Source organism: Delphinus delphis, chromosome 1 (assembly GCF_949987515.2).
Source record: "Delphinus delphis chromosome 1, mDelDel1.2, whole genome shotgun sequence".
Lineage (NCBI taxonomy): Eukaryota > Metazoa > Chordata > Mammalia > Artiodactyla > Delphinidae > Delphinus > Delphinus delphis.
The window spans coordinates 80847138-80867274 of NC_082683.1; the positions used below are offsets into that span (position 1 = coordinate 80847138).

The following is a 20137-nucleotide window of genomic DNA, read 5'->3' on the forward strand; positions in this document are numbered from 1 at the left end:
TATACCAGAGATTCTCAACCAGGGGTGATTTTCATTCCAGTCCTCCCTACTTTTGGCAGCTAGAGACACAACTAACTGAAAGAGAGAGTGCTACTGGCATTTAGTGGGTAGAGCTCAGGAATGATGATAAACATCCTACAATGTACAGGACAGCCACTTGCAACAACCTGGCCCCAACTGTCAATAGTGCCAAGGTAGGAAACCCTGGATTATAAATTACATTTTATACAATTGTATATATAATATGTATATACAATGAACTACTGCTTCTGAATTAAATGATTATTAACATTGTGATGATGCAGAAGGCATACCTTTCTTTTTATAATTACCTATGTATATTCAAATTATATATTTAAATATATTTATTGAATTAGTTGCTAGTTAATTTAATAACCTAAAACACAATGTGAGATGAAAATATTGCCATTACTATTTTCAAAAAATTACCATGTTACTGAAGGAAATAACAAATCCAGGTATTAGGCCTTTCATTAAACCGAAAAATATATACTAGGCTCTCTGTTTGGCACTAGTTACACATAGGTGGAACAGGTGGATATGGTCCCTGTACCCACGGAGCACAAGCCTTACTCATGAATATCTGATGTTAGGCCACACATTTTTAAACAGCTTTTTTTTTTGATGCCTATCCCCTTTTAAGTTGAATAGTTTAAGGAAACAGAAATTCTTATAAAATGGAAAACTTTAATTGTTTAAAGCAAAGGCACAAGTAAACATTTCAGGTTATCATACAATGTTACAATAAGAAATTCCAACAGTAAAATGAAATACATTATAATTTTGCATCTCTATAGTATATTTAATGTATTAGTCTATCCTCTCTTTGGAGTGAAAAGAAGGGGTAGGTAGATCAATGGATTGATGTAAAAAGTTGGATTATAAATAGCATTCACTCCATTTTTAATCAGAAAATTTAATTTCAGTAGAATGAATTAAATTAAAATTAATTTAAAAAACTTACTGTTTCATTAATGACAGAGCAGCAATAATTTTCAGGCTAAAGCTCATTGTTTTCACGAAGTAAATCACTGATTTCATGAAATGTTAGCTGTTGACACTTGGTACTTACACAAAAATCAAGCTGGTCATAAAAGGGCTTTACTAACACACGATTCATACACTTATTTTACTTTAAATCTGAAAATTATAGTGCACTATGTAAAGATAAAGAAGAATGAGGAACCAAATCATTTCTTACGATGTCAGAAATAAAATACTTTAAAAGGTCTAGACCTTGTTTGCAATCAAAGGCACTATCTGGAGAGTAACAAGCTGCATTACATTCCAGAGCTACGAAAAAGTTGTTTTTTCCTTCCCCAAATAGCCAACCAGTTAGTTAGGACTTGGTGTCTCAATTAGTCATCAAACATTGAATGCTTAATATCTATCAATAAAAAGGGTAGAAATTGTGTAAAGTTACATCTTTGACTTATTTTTCCAGGAAGAAAAAATTTACCACTAATTTTTTAAAAGGCTGTTGAAATATTTTCTTGATCTTTAAGGTCTCTGTTTCATCACCTCAATGCAATTTCCATTTTATTCAGGTGACCTGTAGTCTCTCTCAGCATTTCAACCCAGGATGGCAATGACACCAGAAAGTAACTATCCCAAGGGAGTAAGTTATCCTATTACATCCTAAAGGCCAGGAAGATTTTAAACCCTTCTAAGGAGTATTTGAATCAAAGATCTTGAATGAGAAGATTGTCATTTCTAGTTTTTCATTATCCAAATTACAAGAGTCTCAACAGAGTAAGGTTTACTTACCATGATTCTTTTAACAACTAATTCCTAACCAGAAACAGTACTTAGGAAATTCTTTAAGAATATCTTTCAAAGTTTAGAATTGAAACATGGTTCTAGAAAGATGTTCTTACTTTTAAAGTCAAATTATAACACTGACTCAGTGAAGCATAAAGCATAAACCTGAAGGTCAATCAATGATGCATGCTTTCAAGAACAGTGCTAGGATTCTGGTATTCCTTCCTTTCTTTCTCCATTTCCAAAGGCACAGATACCCTTCCAAATTTGTCTATGGCTTCGAAGACTTTGTAATCTAAAATAGCTGGCACACTCTCCATGTTGAATAGTTATAAGTATAGAATCCAACAGGAAATTTTAGGTTTCCAAACCATTAGCTCAACAGCAAAAGCAAATGGTTCAGTCTTCTACTTGAGACAAACTGAAGAGGTAAACCTACATTTTAGAGTATCTAAATTAAGGTCTGCAAACTTTCTCTAAAGGGACAGATAATAGATATTTTAAGCTACTCAACTTTGCTACTGTGGCACAAAAGCAGCCACAGACAACATGCAAATGAATAAGCATGGGTATGCGCCAATAAAACTTAGACCCTGAAATTTGAAGGTCATATGATTTTCATGTGACACAAAATATTATTATTTTGATTTTTTCCTCAACTCTTTAAAAATGTAAAAATCATTCTTAGCTTGTGGGTCATGTGAAAACAGGATGTTGGCTGGAACTGGCTCATGGGCTGGATCATTCGGATTTCTTGATGTGGGGGGTCAAAGCAATCATGTGGCCATGAATCATCTCATTTCACTTGGGCATCAACAGCCTCTAGACTGACAGCAATGAACCCCAAAAGAGAATCCCAAAGGCACCAGTCAGACAATTCTAGGAGTAGTATCTATGTTCATGAGCTGCGTAAAGCTTATGAGTGTTGATACTTGCATATCTATACATATAGATATATATCTATATAATATATTCAGGAAACAATTTAAATCAAACTTATTTAAATCACATTAACTGTCAGAAAAGCAGGGAATTGAGAAATTCATTAGCTGAGCCTTTTCAAATGCTTTGGTGTCCGAGCGACTTGGATTAAAATCTTGGCTCTGATTACTTACTAACTTGTGACCACAGGTAAATTACTTAACCACTAGAATTTAGCCTGGAGCTATGGAGACAATAGGCATGTTTTCAATCTTGTTTCTCAAGCAAAAGGGCTATAAAGGGTTTGCTGGGAAACTCTTGCCTACGATGCACCGTTAAGGCTTAACTCCTTGGTTTAGACAGAAAACTATTTTTGTCTCTTCTGTTCCATTGTGTCATGTAATTTTTTTTTCTCTGCATGCAACATATCGTGCAAAACTGTACCTCCATATTTACCGAATTCTACCTTCCTCTTATTCTTGAAGGTTATTTTTTTTTTTTTCCGTAGGCTGCTGATGAAAATGGGAGTAGAAAGCATCCAGTCAACACATTTTTGTAGTCTTTCCATAGTACAAGTGTAGTTTGGGTGTTTCCTCTAATTTATCAATGACAGGCATTCAGTTTTCTAGGGAAAAAAAGTCTAGATAATAAAGAATTGGTAGGAAAGGATTCTTATGGCTTGCTTTATCTATAGATTAGTAACTAGAGAATCTGAAGATAATGTTCGTAGATTATTTGCAGATACAATTGCTGTGTATTGTGGACCTCAGTCCATTGATTAAATTATATTAAGTAGAATATTAGCACTAAGTAATGTGTGCTATTACCTCTCTAATCATGAAAAATTTATTAGTTACATACACATGAAGTAAAAGATTTCATCAATAGTGTCTTTGAACAAGCATCAGTTATGAATCTGCTAGTGTTGAATGCAAAGCAAAATTCTAAAGCTATTAAAATATTAGTGTTTGGTTTTATTTTCAATTTTCTTTTAACCTATTATTTACAGAGGTCCTTTTATAATGCTGAAGGCAGTCATCTTGCAACAGATACATTCTCCACATAAAATGTTCAATGTTGCATGGTGCAGATTTATAAATATGTACAAAACCCCACTATATTTGTAGCTAACTTACTACTCTGACTGGTAGGCAACATACAGAAGCATCAGGTGCACATAAAAATCTGAAATTAAAACAAAATTTAGAATTCTCAAGACAGATAACCATTAATTTGTGTTTATAAAATTATGTGAAAAAAAGGCTTTGCGTTTGGGAATTTTCAATGACCCACTAATAAAGCAGTAATTTTAGTTGAAAAAAAAATTCCCCAAACACAAAAAAACCAAGATAAATCAGATGTATGTCTCGGCCAAATGTGTGTAGACAGCCACCCTGAAAACAAACTGATAAACATAAATATACAATTTGTTCACTGAGCATAAAGTATTGCACAAGAACAGTTTTGTCTGAAGAAAATTCAATTTTCCACAGTTCTGAACTTCAAAATCGTTCCCACATATAGATATAATTGCATTTTCTAAACAAGAAACATTAATATTTAGTAATACTGCTAGAACCTTATTTTTCCCATTAACCATATTCCACTCTACTTTATAGCAATGGTAAGTCAGTGGTGAAGATTTGGCAAAGATAAAAAGGCAGTTAAGATTGTAAAATATATATATTTATATATATATACATATGAAACAGATATGTTCCAAAAACCCTTAGTCATGATAACCGATCCCTTAAAAAAATCCACAGTCTAGGTCACAGTGATGGTCAGACAGTGGTTGAGTACGACTCGCTTCTCAGGGGCCGCTCCTTTTGAACCACTTCACTGCTCTCTCTGGTCTTCAGCGCACTGTCTTCTGCTTCGCTTTCACTACCATCTGCCACAGTAGGGTCCAAAGACATCGGGCCAGATTTTCTGTGCAAAGGAAAACCAATGCCACTTTCCTGTAAGGAATTACCTATGAACTCTTCATCAGAGGAATGGAATGATTCATCATCTCCTATTAAATGGCTGACGATGTGGATTCCATCAAAAGGGGGTTGGCCGGAGAAGCCCCTCTGGCCTTTTAGGCACCTGAGCTGTTGAAACAAAATCCAAGTTAATATACTCAACTTGGGGAAATATACACACTCCAAGAAAGCAAACATTTCATGTTTAAGTAAGAAGATACCCTGATCTTTTTCCATTTATGGATATAAATAGTAACTACCAATTTTTTAGTGACTCTCACGTGTTACGCAATGAGCAGATAACTTATTTTAATTGAATCACCACAACAGTCCTGTGTGGTTGATTTTATTACCTTCATTTTAGACATTAGGAAATAGAGACTCAGGTAGTGTAGCTTGCTGAGGACACATAGCTAATACCCAAGTTTAGATTCAAATGGAACCTTTGTTATACTAGAGATAACATGAACTCCATGTGCCCATCACTTAATTTCAACATCTAACACATCATGGACAATCTTGTTACAATATGCCTCTCTTGTTCCTGGATTATTTTGAGGTAAATCCCAGCCATCCTATCAGTTCACCTGCAAATATTTCAATGTACATCTGTAGAAGATATGGACTTAATAAAGACAATACTCTGAACTATCACACACACTGTCTTAGAGCATGTCTCCATAATTTTGTGAATGATGATAATGGTTTACAAATCAATAAAATTTGCTAGGAGTCTCCATCCTGTTATAATATCCTAAACACCACCATACCAGTATCACTCAATTAGGGCAGAAATGCTTCTTCCCACTATTGATATGTCCTTCTGTGTAGAGGGAAGGCCAGTGATGTATAACATTTTTGCCTTCTCTCCCCTATTCCTCCCAGGGAGAAGGAGTGACTTCTTTCACCAGGGGTAGGGAAGAGGAATGGCACATATTGCTCAGCTCTTTTCCCTCTCTTTCCATCTTTGGGAACCAGGTTCTGTTTCTCTATCCCTGGAATTTTATAGGGCCATACCCTTGTGTGGGAAGGGCTATGCAGATCAAATGCCACCTATTACTCGGGGGCGGGGGGGGCAAGTCTGACAAATTCTAGAGTTCAGTATTGAAAAACCCATTGTTGCACACATCAAAACCACATTCTCCCAAACCAGTTTTATCAGTATTAAGGGTGATTTCTTTTCATCATCTGCCACTTCTTTGCCTAAATTCCCACAAATTCCCAAACCCACCACCATAGATACTACCACATCCACTATCATATAATTAAGACATCAGCTTCTCCTCAAGGGCTTATGTTTTAAATATAAAATTTAATTTTGATATTATCACCTGTTTATCTCATACACCATGAATTTTCTCCTACGACAAAGTAGAAGAGTTAAAAAAAATCCAAAACAATAAAAACCATTAACTATCAAAATCTACCTTTATTATCAAGAATTTGCTAAAAATATACTCCATGTCTCTTGTCCTTATCATTACTATCAACCTGCAATTTTGTTTCTCCAGGACAAATTCCTGGTCACTATCTTTCGAATCTTGAGATAAAGACAATGTGAAATATTCAGGAAATATTACATACACTTTCAAAACTAACGGTTCTGAGAGTAAAGACATTACAGCTTTGCCATAACACCTCCTAGCTTTCCTGACAGACTTCCAGGAAGAAGTGAAGAAACCCTAGTACTTCCCTGTTGGTATGTGACAATGGGAAACAAGAGGGATGCTGGGACTCAACACAATGATGTCTGCCTCAGGTAAACCTTCAGCCATTAAGAAATTCCTGTGCCCTAGGCTAAGAGAACATCATAGTGAGGTACAATGTAATTTAAGTAAAACCTTCCTCTTTGGCATAGCAGAAGGGATATAAACTTGGATATAAACTTGGAGTTGAATCTTTAGGGAAAGGGCACAGAGCACCACAAAGACCTCTCCGTGGTTGTGATACACACTGCATTACTACAACTGCCACACTCTGATGCAACATCCTATCACCATATTGCAACACATGATTTATAGCTCCAAGTGCAAAATTAAGTCAGTTGATGTCTTCCTTTTTCTTGTCCCCAAACCCTTTTTGAAGAAATAATATAGAGCACGTGTCTTCCTTCTTCCTGGCTATAAAGGAGGAGTATGGCGGAGGAACCACAACTTCCCAATTGTTTGGAAAGCTATGCTTTTCTTTGCTCTACCAAAATTTATTGCAATTAAAACACTGTACCCTCATAACAAATGTAATAATCGACCTCAAATATTATATAAAGTGGACTACAGATTGAAGGGTCATTTATTCAATGTCAAAGGAGATGCAATTATTGCTTCTTTGAGAACTGCTAATGTAGAACAGCGAAGACATCGAGAAATTTTTTGGTGGAAAGAAGAAAACTGTGAAGGTAAGGGACGGTAAAACTGAAGCTATATCCTAGTTATCCCCTGGACCTAGGAGTGTGCATACTGGTTCTGAAAGGGAAGAGGCCTGTGGTAGGCCCTGAAGGTAGACATCTGGGCAAGGAATTCCAGGGTACTGAGTACGTAGAGTATGGTCTCAGAGGGGTTAGACTTCAGGTGCGGATGTCCTCTGGGAGGGCATCCTGTGAAAAGGGGTTTGGCTGGGAGAGGACCAGAGCTGGGCCCTCTGAAGTGCTGTCTTGGTTGCCTGCATCTAAGAGCTGTACTGCTTACCCTTATTACTAGACTCTTGGGAATTAATTATATTTAAACAACAACAGAGACTTCCCTGGTGGTCCAGTGGTTAAGACGCTGTGCTTCCACCGCAGGGGGCATGGGTTTGATCCCTGGTCGGGGGAACTAGGATCCCGCATGCCGCATGGTGTGGCCAAATAAAAAGAAAGAAAGAAAAAAGAAAGAAAACAACAACAACAAAAAGCAGACAAGTAACCTTCTTAACCCAACCCCCCTAGAAAAACTTTCAGGGATATTACCAATAACAAACTTAGATTAGCATATCTCAAAACATGGCCCACTGATCATTAGCATTAGGATAACCAAGTATGCCTATTAAAAATGTAGAATCGCTCCCCAGATTTAAGGATCCCAAATATGGAGAGTAAAACCCCAGAAACTATATTTTTTACAAGCATCTAGGAGATTTTGATGTATTCAGAGAATCACTGTGGCAGATCCTATGTTCAAACCAAATGGGGCTGACTCAGAAAGGAGTTGATTTACCTGAAATGCAACTATCAATTATGCAGGACAAAAGTGCTCCTGAACTATGAACATCTACCTGTTTGTGTCTGGTATACACAAATGGACACCATCTTTCAGTAGTACAACCAAGCTGTTCTGGGCCAATTCTACTATCTGGTGGTTGAAACAAGGAGTGGTCTGTTGAAACCTCTTTTCCTGAAACTTTCTTCTGGTCTAAGGGTAGAGTCTACGAATGTATATGTTCAAAAAAGCTGAGTAATTTTGATGTACATCCTAGGATAAGGACCACTCTTTAGGCAATTTTTTTTGTTTGGTTTTGTTTGACATCTTTTTTGGGTCAATCACAGGATAAAGAATCTGACAAAAGCTACTGCCTTTTGTCTTGAAAAGTATACATACATACTAGATGGAGCATACCCTTTTGAGGCCCACTGTCTTTCTAATTTTAGGTTAAAGACTATAGGAATATCTTCGTGACACTGGGAACAGCAATGACAAAAACTTCAATTGTGAAATACACTCATATCGTGGAAAAGAAAAAAATGTATTATTTTTCTGGGTGAAATTAGACATAGGTTTTAAAGTCAATGAATGTGCCTAGAAGTACTTTTGAGATTCACCAAGGAAAAATAGGCACCAGGAGTCTCTAAATTGTATGTAAAGGGATTCGGGAATCTCTGGATTCCCCAAAGAAGAATCTCAGCAGGATCATCCTACAATGACGGTCATAGTCAATGAATCCTACCCAGGCATTCAGAACTTCCTGTCAGATTTTTAAGTTCTTTAGTCTTTTTTATTTTTTTTATTTTTGGCTGCGTTGGGTCTTCGTTGCTGCGCGCTGGCTTTCTCTAGCTGTGGTGAGTGGGGGCTACTCTTTGTTGTGGTGCGCAGACTTCTCATTTCAGTGGCTTCTCTTGTTGCGGAGCATGGGCTCCAGGCACGCGGGCTCAGTAGTTTTGGCCCATGGGCTCTAGAGCACAGGCTCAGTAGTCGTGGCACACGGGCTTAGTTGCTCCGTGGCACGTGGAATCTTCCCGGGCCAGGGCTCGAACCCGTGTACCCTGCATTGGCAGGCAGATTCTTAACCACTGCGCCACCAGGGAAGTCCTTAAGTTCTTTAGTCTTAAAGTTTGCGTAGAGAGTAAAGTACTATCAGACATTTGAGGAAAGCATCTAAGAGAAACCAAAAAAAAGAAACTAGAAGTTAACAGGCTATCTGTGGAGAAGAAAACTTGATGCTGCATCCATGTAAAAAAAAAAAGTGATATTCTAAAAAAGGGTCTTAGACATAAATTTCTCTGACCTGAAAGACATGTGCTTTGAAATTGAAAAAGCTGTCAAGTGCCCAGGACAATGGATAAAAGTAGACCTATACTACAGTACATCACAATAAAATTTCAGGACACTGGGAACAAAGAAAAGACAAAGTATCCAGCCTAAAACAACAAGTTTTACATAAAAGATTAAGAATCAGAATGGTATCAGACAATTACAGCAATGCCTCCAAAATTCTGAGAAAAACATTTCTAACCTATATTTTAAAAAGTTGTAATTACCTTAAAAAAATTTTTTATACCCATACAAACTATCAATTAAATGTGAGACTAAAATATGAGTTAAAAGCTTAAAGGACTTGAACCGGAATCAGATAAATCCTTTTTATAGTTTATCTTCCATCGTTTTTCTCCCCCTGCCCCACACCGAAAGGTAGGTGATATGCTCCACCAAAATGAAGTACACCAAGAAAGACATCCTTTTGTTTTTGATCCAGGAAAAAGGAAGTCTAATACAAAAGTGAGGCAAAAGGAATTCCTACAATAATAAAAAAAGCTCCCAAGATGACATCTATGCAGGCCTCCAGGCAGTCAGACCTCTTTGAAGAAGAACAGCAGGCCAGAGGAAAGATTTCTTCAAGAAGGTGAAATTAGTAGTACACGTAAATTGTTTGAAAAGAAAAGATTAACACATAACAGGAGATTTACACTGTATTAGAGGAGAGTTATGCATAAGAGACCACACCAAGAAAACGAAAAAACTAAGACAATCATTTGAATAAATGTACGCAGATAAAATGATCACAATAAGACACTATTTCCATACAATTGAATGCTATTTGGCAATAAAAAGGAATGAAGTAGTGATATATGAATGAACCTCAAAAACATTAAGCTGAGTCAAAGAAGCCAAATATAAAAGACAACATATTGCATGATTCCATTTATATGAAATGTCCAGAACAGGCAAGTCCACAGAGACAGAAAGTAGATTAGTGGCTGCCTGCGACTAGGGAAGTGGGGGGAGGACAAAGGGAATGGCTGAAAATGGACATGAGGTTTCTTTCTGGGGTGATAGAAATATTCCAAAATTAGATTGTGGTTATGGTCACACAACTCTATAAATATACTAAAAGCTACTGAATTTTACACTTAAAATGGAAGAACTTTATGATATGTAAATTATATCTCAATAAACCTGTTTAAAATAACTAGAGCCAGAAAAACAAACTCTCCCCAAAACATTATTTTTCAAACTTCCCTGATAAGACCATCTTGGAAATTTGTTAAAAATAAGATTTTCCAGGCCTGTCTTTGGTCTACACTCTAGAGGAGAGGCCTCTAGGGAAACTACTCAGGAGCTTTAACACACACACACACACACACACACACACACACACGAAATGTACCTTTCTTAGGAGTGGACCCCTTCCAAATCTTTGAGTAGGGTCCTGGTTTCTCTCCAAATGACTGAGTCTGTACCAGTAATTCTTTCTGGTTAGAAAGTATCGCATGGTGTCACACACATTGGAAAGGTCCCTTTAAAGAGATGAAGCGTGTACTAAAAGTATGGAGGCAAGAGAGAGGTCTGAAGAACTGTTAAACAGTTTAATATTAGGCTGCTAGGGGTGTTGGGCAGTGCAAATTGCTAAGTCAAAGAAGTCAATCTGAAAAGGCTAAATACTGTATGATTCCACCCATATAACATTTTGGAAAAGGCAAAATGATGGAGACAGTAAGTAGACCAGTGGTTGCTAGAGGTTCAAAGAGAGAGAAGGAAGAATAAATAGGTAGAGCACAAGAGATTGTTTGGCAGTGCAACGCTTCTGTATGATACTGTAATGGTAGATACAAGTCATCATACATTTGTAAAAACCCACAGAACGTATTGTACAACACAAAGAGTGCATCCTAAAGTAAATAAGGACTTTGGTTAATAATATATCATATATCAGCTTATGTATGACACTAACACAAGATGTGCATAGGGAAAACTGTGGAAAGGCATTGAGGGGGTGTACCTCTGCATTTTCTGATCAATTTTTCTGTAAGTCTAAGACTGTTCCCCAAAATAAATCTATCAATTAAAAAAAATGAGATGTTCTGTGGTATTCTTCTATGACCACAATGCTATAATATCAAAACTGCTTGAGAAAATTTTGAGAGTATGTTTGTTTCAAGGTAATGTTTAGGCTCGTGTTCTTCAAAAAGATAAAACACAGTAAAAAGCACACAAATTTTAAGTGTACAGGTTGATAAACTTTTACTTATGTATATGCCCATGTAACTACCATCTGGATCAAGATACAGAATGCTTCCAACACCCCAGGAGGCTTCCTTGTATCCCTTCTTCTCTGAGTGATAACCCTACATTCCCTCAAAGGTAGCCACTACTCTGACATCTATCACCATAAAATAGTATTGCCTCAGACTTAATATAAAGAAACATGTGGTATGTACTCATTTGTGTCTGGCCCCTGTTACTTGACATTATGTTTGTGAGATTCATCTACGTTGGCATGTATAGCAGTTGTTCACTCTTTTTCAGTGCCATGTTGTATTCCACTATGTGAACATATCAAAATTTAACTATCCATTATAATGTTAAAGGCTTTCTGGGTTGTCTCCAGCCTACTGCATATAAGGCTGCTAGAAACATTCTTAAATATGTTTTTTTGGTGAATATAAGCACTCATTTCTCTTGAATATAATTGCTGGGTCATTGTGTTAAGCTCTAGTAAATTGCCAAGCCATTTTCCAAAGTGCTGTAACATAAGCTCTTTAATTTTTGCAAGAAAACTTTTGCCTTACCTTCTGCCAGGTTGGTCGTTAAAGCAAATTAATGGTCCCTTAACGGATCACACTGATTAAATTCATTCCAGGTTCTTATTAGAAAATACAACATTGAATTTTCAGCTGTCCAATCACATTAGCGAAGACATGGAATGTAAACTGGTGGTAGAAGTAAACTGGTGGTAGAAGTGTGAATCGGTAAAAGCACTTTTGAAAATGGTTTGGCAGTATTTACTAAAGTTGACCATCTATCTACATACCCTACACCTAAAATAATCACAGATTACAGTTTGCTTGGGACAAACTATTTTCATTCTCAAAAGTGGCCTGGTTTGAACGATAAATAATAAGTCACCCAGCAATTCCATTCTTAAGTATATGAACAATAGAAATAAATATAATACACTAAAAAAATTTATAACAGGGTTCATAGCGATTTTATTCATAATAACCCCAAATGGAAATAACAGTAGAATGAGTAAATAAGTTATGGTATAGTCATATAATTGACACAATAGAGTGACAAAAATGAATGAACAACTACTGCTACATGGAACAACATAAATCTCACAGTACTGAGCAAAGGAAGCCAAACACAAAATAATCCATTCTGTATGATTTCATTAGTATAAGGTTAAAAACTAGGCAGTGAGTGGAAGAGTGACAAGGAGACTTTTGAAATGCTGGCAAGGTTCTAGTTCTTGACCTTGGTGGAAGGTTAAATGGGCATGTTCATTTTTGTGATAATTCATCAAGCTGGACACTTAGGATTTATGCATTTTTCTGTATATATCTTACACTTAAATTAAAATGTCTATTATTAAATAAAAGTCCAAGAACTAATTATTTTAACTGTTAGATTGAATCATATGATATTGCCATTTTTGTAAGTGAAAGTCAAGTATCAGCAATTTCATTTGGCTTAATTAACCTAATTTTTGGTTATTTTTGTATTATATATATTCATACAAACTGCCTCAAAATCTTTAGGGAACAAGGAGGGGTATAAATCTAAAAAGAAACATTATCCACCATGCATATTAAGTTTCTTAGTTTCAATTATTTGTTTAGTTGTATCCCAAGACTAGGTGATCAATAAAGCCTCAAATATGCTTCCAAATTTATCTGTAGTTTGACCATTTTGATAATAAATTAGTTACATTCACCAGAACAAAACCCCCAAATAATCCTATAACAAAAAAATCAAAATTGCTTCTTTTATTTTTGAAAGTATTTTGTTTGTTTTCCAGTATTATTTTGATATTAATACTTTAAAATATTAGCATTTTTACAAACCATTTTTATAACTTTTATAACATTTTAAATAAATCAACAGGCATAAATATATTCACACATACCTTAATATTGTAGTGATTCACACACACATGTATATTTGACTTTTTATTACTATTATTATTATTATTATTATTATTATTATTGGCCGTGCTGCACAGGCATGACGGATCTTAGTTCCCTGACCAGGAATCCAACCCGCACCCCCTCTAGTAGAAGCATGGAGTCTTTACCACTGGGCCGCCAGGGAAGTCCCTGAGTTTATATTAATAGATATGTTTTTTCCAAATGATATGATTTAACACTGGAATTAAATATTTAAAATCAGTACTGTCTGGAAAAATATGGAATGGTTGCTTGCTGTACATATATTTTACCTCTTGTTAGCGCCTGATGATGGGGATTATTTCTTAATCATTTTTGTATCCTAGAACTTAGCATTCTGACTTGACCAGAGTAGGCACCTAAGAATGTTGAAGAACTACACTGAAAAGACAGCAGGATTCTTGAAAAAACCCTGGGGTACTGATTATTCATCCTGTCCTTTTAAATGCTGAATGAGAATACTAATAAGCAGACAGATGAAAGTGCTAATATACAAAATCCAAATAATGTACTGTTTCTTACCTGATGTGGATTGCTTCATCATGTTATGCATTAAGAGACAGAGTAAAAAAAAAGTAAAAACATGTAGAATTTATTTAAATAATACTTAAGACATTCTGATATACTCATTACAACTTAAAAAGTTAACAAAATCTTAACCTCTCACTATCAACAAAGAGTTTGGACTTAAGGATTTCTCTGCATGTATTAAGCAATGCTGACCTAAGAAAGCATTTAGTAATTAGAAAAGGAAAGTGATAAGCTAAGATATTATACAACTTATAAAGAATAAAGCACAAAATGCACTATAGGTAATAAGAAAACAGGAAACTGTCATGTTCATAGTCTGATGAACGTAGGTTTTGACAGGAAACAGCAGAGTTTCTAACTGTATGACAGTAAAAGTACAAACACTAAAAAAGAGTATTAAAAACTATTACAGTTGTTTCACAGAAAAAATTATATTAAAATTTTAAAGCAAGGAAAACCTGCAGGGGTGAATATTCTGAAGCCCCAAGGGACTTCATAATCATTAAGGATATAGAAGTATTTTCTGTAATATTTCCTTAGTCTACTTCATTCGCTAAACAACTAAAGGTTAAGATAGAAGTTTCTTTCGTAAAACAGAGAAGTGTGATAGTTTTAGAGACATACAGCTTTTAAATATAACTTCTTAATAAATAACAGGAAAATCTGTCCTAAGAAAACTTGATCATTTGGGCTAGTGACCATGTAAACAGAGGACACAACATGTTCTCTATGTGTTTGCTTTCTTTCTGCACATTATAGAACAGTGGTAACTTGAAAAATGTTAGAGTTGATTTTATAGTTGATTTTAAAGAGACACAACAGGTTATTCTCCCTCCATTTTCAACATGTAGAGGTAACAGAATTAATAATGAACACTTATATTTATATGATGCTTTACAGTTAAAACTGCTTCCATGTGTATTATTTCAAGTTAAAAATTTTTCCCAGTGTGTATGCTTGGAAGTTGAATTGTGCAGGCAACTACTACTTTCTGAGATTCAGAAGAATAATAAGAAGGACTGCACTGAGTATTTTGAAAGACAATCAATCCACAACAAAGTGGAAAAAAGTCATCCACACACCAAAAAAACCCCTAACCAAATGAACTTTGATCGCTACTAGACAGGGTTTAAACCATTGAAGTGAGTCATGTGATACCAAGTGAACTGCAAAACAGTTGCAGTAAGTTTCCAAGACTGAGTCATATCAGATTATAAAAGCTCCTATTTGTACATTTGGGTTTGTATAATCAATCTTTGTAAAACACAGAGCTATAGCTTTTAAAGCTAAACGTAACATTTCTATAAGTGATGTATTTTATATATATATATATATATATATATATATATATAGGCAGATGTACATAAAGTCCAATAACATAGATTTGTGCTTCTAAGTTATAAAGGCTTTACTCTTTTTTCCCAAAGTTTAATCAGTGATTTTGTTGGATTCCTTACAGAATAATTTTAATAGTTTTCCTTATTTTCAAAATTTAAAATAAATGTCAATGGGAAATAATACACTACATTTATTCTCAATTATACACACAACAAAGATTAAAACTAGCGATAATGTGCCCGTCTGGGTAGCTCAGCTGGTGCTGGGGACGGAGGTCGGCTCCCACCCTCTGCCTGCGAGCTCAGGCACAGCGGGCAGCCCGCCCGGCCTCCCATGGGCTGAGGGGGCGACACTCCCAGCTTTAGGTCCAGAAGAGAGTGGCATTCAGAACACAGGTCACTCGTTCAGACAACAGAGCCAGTGTAGACCAGGTCCTAAGTGTGACAGGGAATGACCTAGGAAACTTTGGGTTTTTGAAGTCAATTCTTAATGTTCTATATTGTTAATATCTTGAAAATTTGTTAAATGTTGAAAGCCTGATTACTATTTTCAGATCCTTTCAATAAACAGGCTTGTTTAAAAACAAAAACACCCAAAAAACTAGCGATAAACATAAACAGCCAAAATTCAGTAATTACCTACAGTAATTAAAAATCAGATTAAGTTTAAAAATTCAAGAATTTTATTGAAATAATATAAAATAGACAATGCTGAAAATGTATTTGGTTTTAATATATGTAAATCATTTTTTAAAAACTGATAAAACACTTAGAATTAAAAAAATATAGATTCTATGTTAAATGTATAAAATGCAATAATTAAAACCTACATTATTAGAAGCAAAGAAAAAAAGTACATACCCACATTAATAAGTGAAAAAGGAGAAAAGTAAGGTTTGAAACTGAAGAAATTTATACTGTGCATTTGTTACCAGAGAAGGAGAGAGGGGGAAGAAATAAAAGTCATTTACAAAGAACTCTTAATCTTTCTGTAGCACATACTTAGATTTATCCAGTACACTTGGGCAAACAAAATGAAACTGCCATTGCCCTCTTCCTGGCAGCTGACACATCTTGATAAAATTGAAACCATTAACATTATTTAGAAGGTACTCTAATGTCAATGGTGATGAGGTTAGGAATATATGAGGTTCTATGTAAATTTATGACCAATTACAGGAAATAAATCACTTCACACTTGTTTCACTCTGAACTTTTAAAGCTACATCAAAGTACCACGTACATTTCATATGATTTAACCTTTAGCTGGAGCACTGAAAAAAATTCAAACCTTTAGCAAAACATCCTCATAAAAACGAAGCATTTCTTTTCTATCTGGATTGAATTCTTAAGAGGAATTATTCTTCTCTAAAACTAAATCATGGGTTTTATCAGTCCATCCAATCAGCCAAATTTTGAATCATTTATCTGATAAGGGATTAGTGTCTAGAATATATAAAGAATTCTTACAACTCAATTATAAAAAGACTACCCAGTTTGAACTGGGCAAAGGGTCTGAGTAGATATTTCTCTAAAGAAGATATAAATGGCCAATAAACATAGGGAAAGACGCTCAATATCATAAACCATCAGGAGAATACAAATCAAAAACAAAATGATATGACATTTACACTTACTAGGACAGCTATAAAAAAAGAGAGAGAATAACAAGTATTGGCAAAGATGTGAAGAAACTAGAACCCTCATAAACAGCCAGCGGGAATATACAATGGTACAGCTTCTTTGGAAAACAGTATGGCAGTTCCTCAAATGGTTAAGCATAGAGTTACCACATGACCCAGCAATTTCATTACTAAGTATACATTCAAGACAGATGAAAATATGCTCACAAAGAAACCTGTACATAAATGCTTGCAGCAGCATTATTTATAATAGCCCCAAAGTGGGAACAACCGAAATGTCCATCAACTGATGCATAGATAAATAAATTATGGTATATCCATATGAAGGAATATTATTAGGCAATAAGAAGGAATGAAGTACTGATACATGCTACTATTTACATGGATGAACTTTGAAAACATTATGCTAAGTACCAGAAACCAGTCACAGATGACCACATATTGTATAATTCCATTAAATGAAATGTCCAGAATAGGGAAATCAACAGGGACAGAAAGTAGATTAGTGTTTGCCTAGAGCTGGGGGACGGGAACTTGGGGGAAATGAGGAGTGACTGATAATGGGAATGTGATTAATTTTTGAGTGATAAAAATGTTCTGAAATTTATTGTGGTGATGACTGCACAACTCTGTGAATATATAAAAAACTACTGGATTGCACATTTTAAATGGGTGAACTGTACTGTATGTGAATTAAAGCTCAATAAAGCTGTTATATATATATAAATATATTAAGTATCTACATCTATATATATATTTACACATATATCAGATATCCATTTTGTGGATATGTTTTCAATGGAGATATTGCCAGACTGAAAAGAAATAATTTTCTATTTAGGAAATGCAGAAATTTTAATTGATTAAAAAAATTCACCAACAATATTAACCTTTAACATCTAGTTTTTTCTCAACAGAAAAAGAAATGATGGCTACTTTCTACAGTTTCATTTTAAACAGGCAGAAAATATTTGCAATAAAATGTTTAACCCTTTAGACTGAAGTTAAAGGAGATGAATGCATTTATAGTATTTACTTTCTTCAGAAACTAAAACTCCTGATGGAAAAATAATTTTAAATATATACTATATATATATATATATATATATATATATATATATATATATATATATATATATATATATATGGCTACACACCCACACTATTTTATCACTGAACACAAAATAAGCTTTCAAACAGACAAGGTTAGTATCCCTTTCTTCCTCATTCGGAGGTGCTCACAGGCTGCTTAGTTAAGATTGGGTACTTGCAAACCACATGACCTCACGAATGCTATCTTATCATATCACAGGTTCCTCACACTGACCACAACAACTTAAATCAGACAGGCAGGAAAGGAGCACTGAGTCTTTGACAAGTATTATTGGTATGACATTTTCAGCTGTTCAGCTTGTGGGGAGTGAAAATCTGATTATCTCACGTCCAACTGCATCTGTGAGATATGGTCCATGAAAAGCGCATGATTTACTGCACTAAAGACTTCCAACCACAATGTAAAATTTTTAGTTTTTGTAAATCAGAGAGAGTTAGCTATTCATCTTTTATCGATTTTCCTTTAATCGACACAGTAAATTTATGGAGCACATTTTCAAATGTTCCTAGTTTGAAAAACTGTCAATACTATGTTACTGTTTCTTTTTTTTTTTTTTCTGCAGTATGTGGGCCTCTCACTGTTGTGGCCTCTCCCGTTGCAGAGCACAGGCTCCGGACGCGCAGGCTCAGTGGCCATGGCTCATGGGCCCAGCCGCTCCGCGGCACGTGGGATCTTCCCGGACCGGGGCACGAACCCGTGTCCCCTGCATTGGCAGGCTTACTCTCAACCACTGTGCCACCAGGGAAGCCCTGTTACTGTTTCTTTTAAAAACTAGCATTTTAAAATTGAATTACGTGATGCAAAAAAAAAAAAAAGTTTTTAAAAATGACTATATTTCAAAATCTTAGTGTAGTTGAAGAAACTGGACTAATACTTAAGAATAGAGCACTAAAAAACAAGTGTGAAGTACTGGATAGCTTGGTGAATAATAGCACAAGAATACCTAAATTAGATTGAAAAGATTCAAATTGGCTCTGAAATGCATCATTTGAACCAAGGCCTTAAAAGGAAAATAACTCATAACATAATCAAGGAAGAAGATTGTATTTTATGGATTTCCTCTTGTTTGATTAAGAAAGCTTTACCCTCAGCCATCAGATCAATCTCTACAAATGATTTCTTCACTACCACACACTAAAAACAGACTGATCAGGGGAAGGCTCTCTCTGGTTTCAGAGGTGTCCCTCTTTACTGATTTCCCTCCTACTTTTTTAGCTGTTCCTTCCTTACTTGCTCTCTACTTGCCTCCAAGCCTTTGCATATGATGGCTTCTCTACCTGAAATATCCTTCTACTTTCCTTTTCCTGGTTATCTTCTATTCTTCCTTCAATACAGAGTTTAGGCAGCCCCACGCCCAGATGCTTCCTCACGTTTCTGGGCCGTGGTACCATACGGTTCTACCACAGCACTGCCCATACTGACTGGCTCTCCCTACCAGTCTGAATTCCTTAACAATTGGGACTATGACTTTTCTACACCTAGCACAGGACTGGGATGGAAAGGACTTTAAAGATCATTTAGTATAACTGTTTTGGGATGTAGAAACTGAGGGAAAGCCTGAGGCATGCCTGGGAGCTAAAAGATGTCCAAATGTTCACTGAATGAATGTATGAAGTAAATTGGCATCCTGAGGTCACACAGTTAATCAGTGGCAGAACTAGGCCTACAATCCAGGATGACAGTTTCTCAACCACCTGCAGTAAGATGGAGAGCAAAGACACAAAATTCAGAAACAAAACTAAACTTATCAAATGAAAAAACCCAAAGAACAACAAACAAAATCCGGAAATGCTATTAAGAACCTGATAAATTGCATGGATATTTATTTTTCCCCTCTTCTCTATTTTATGAATGTGTTTAGCAGTAGTGACATGATAGTGAAGGAGAAAGTAAGAGGTGAAGAGTAGGGATAATCAGCTTTCAAATAAATGAAGGAAATTTAAAAACTGAATACTGAAGTCTTGAAACCTGAGTATATGAGTAAATTCACTGGATTTAAAAATCATAGCTCATTTTGGTTGCCCCATATCAGGTTGAATGAAATCTTCAAGCACACCTTATTAGTATCATTCTAAATGTCAACAAGTAATACTGTAGTCATGCTAAAACCTTATTGGTATCATACATATGATTGAAATGGCTTTAGGCATTTATATCTTATTTTCCTCATGTCTTAGATCTAAGAGTATACTATTAGATGGCCT

General features: G+C 35.4%; 1 protein-coding gene across 7 annotated transcripts in view; it reads right to left on the reverse strand.

Annotated features, from left to right (window-relative positions):
* Positions 1 to 694: 694 nt before the first annotated feature.
* EVI5 (ecotropic viral integration site 5) overlaps positions 695 to 20137 on the reverse strand; it is a 206246-nt gene continuing 186803 nt past the window's right edge. For all 7 annotated transcript variants that reach the window (XM_060025628.1, XM_060025591.1, XM_060025620.1 and 4 more), the window contains one exon: positions 695 to 4799. In XM_060025628.1, the coding sequence (XP_059881611.1) occupies positions 4488 to 4799 (312 nt within the window). In that variant the 3' untranslated portion in view covers positions 695 to 4487. The remainder of the gene's footprint in view (positions 4800 to 20137) is intronic.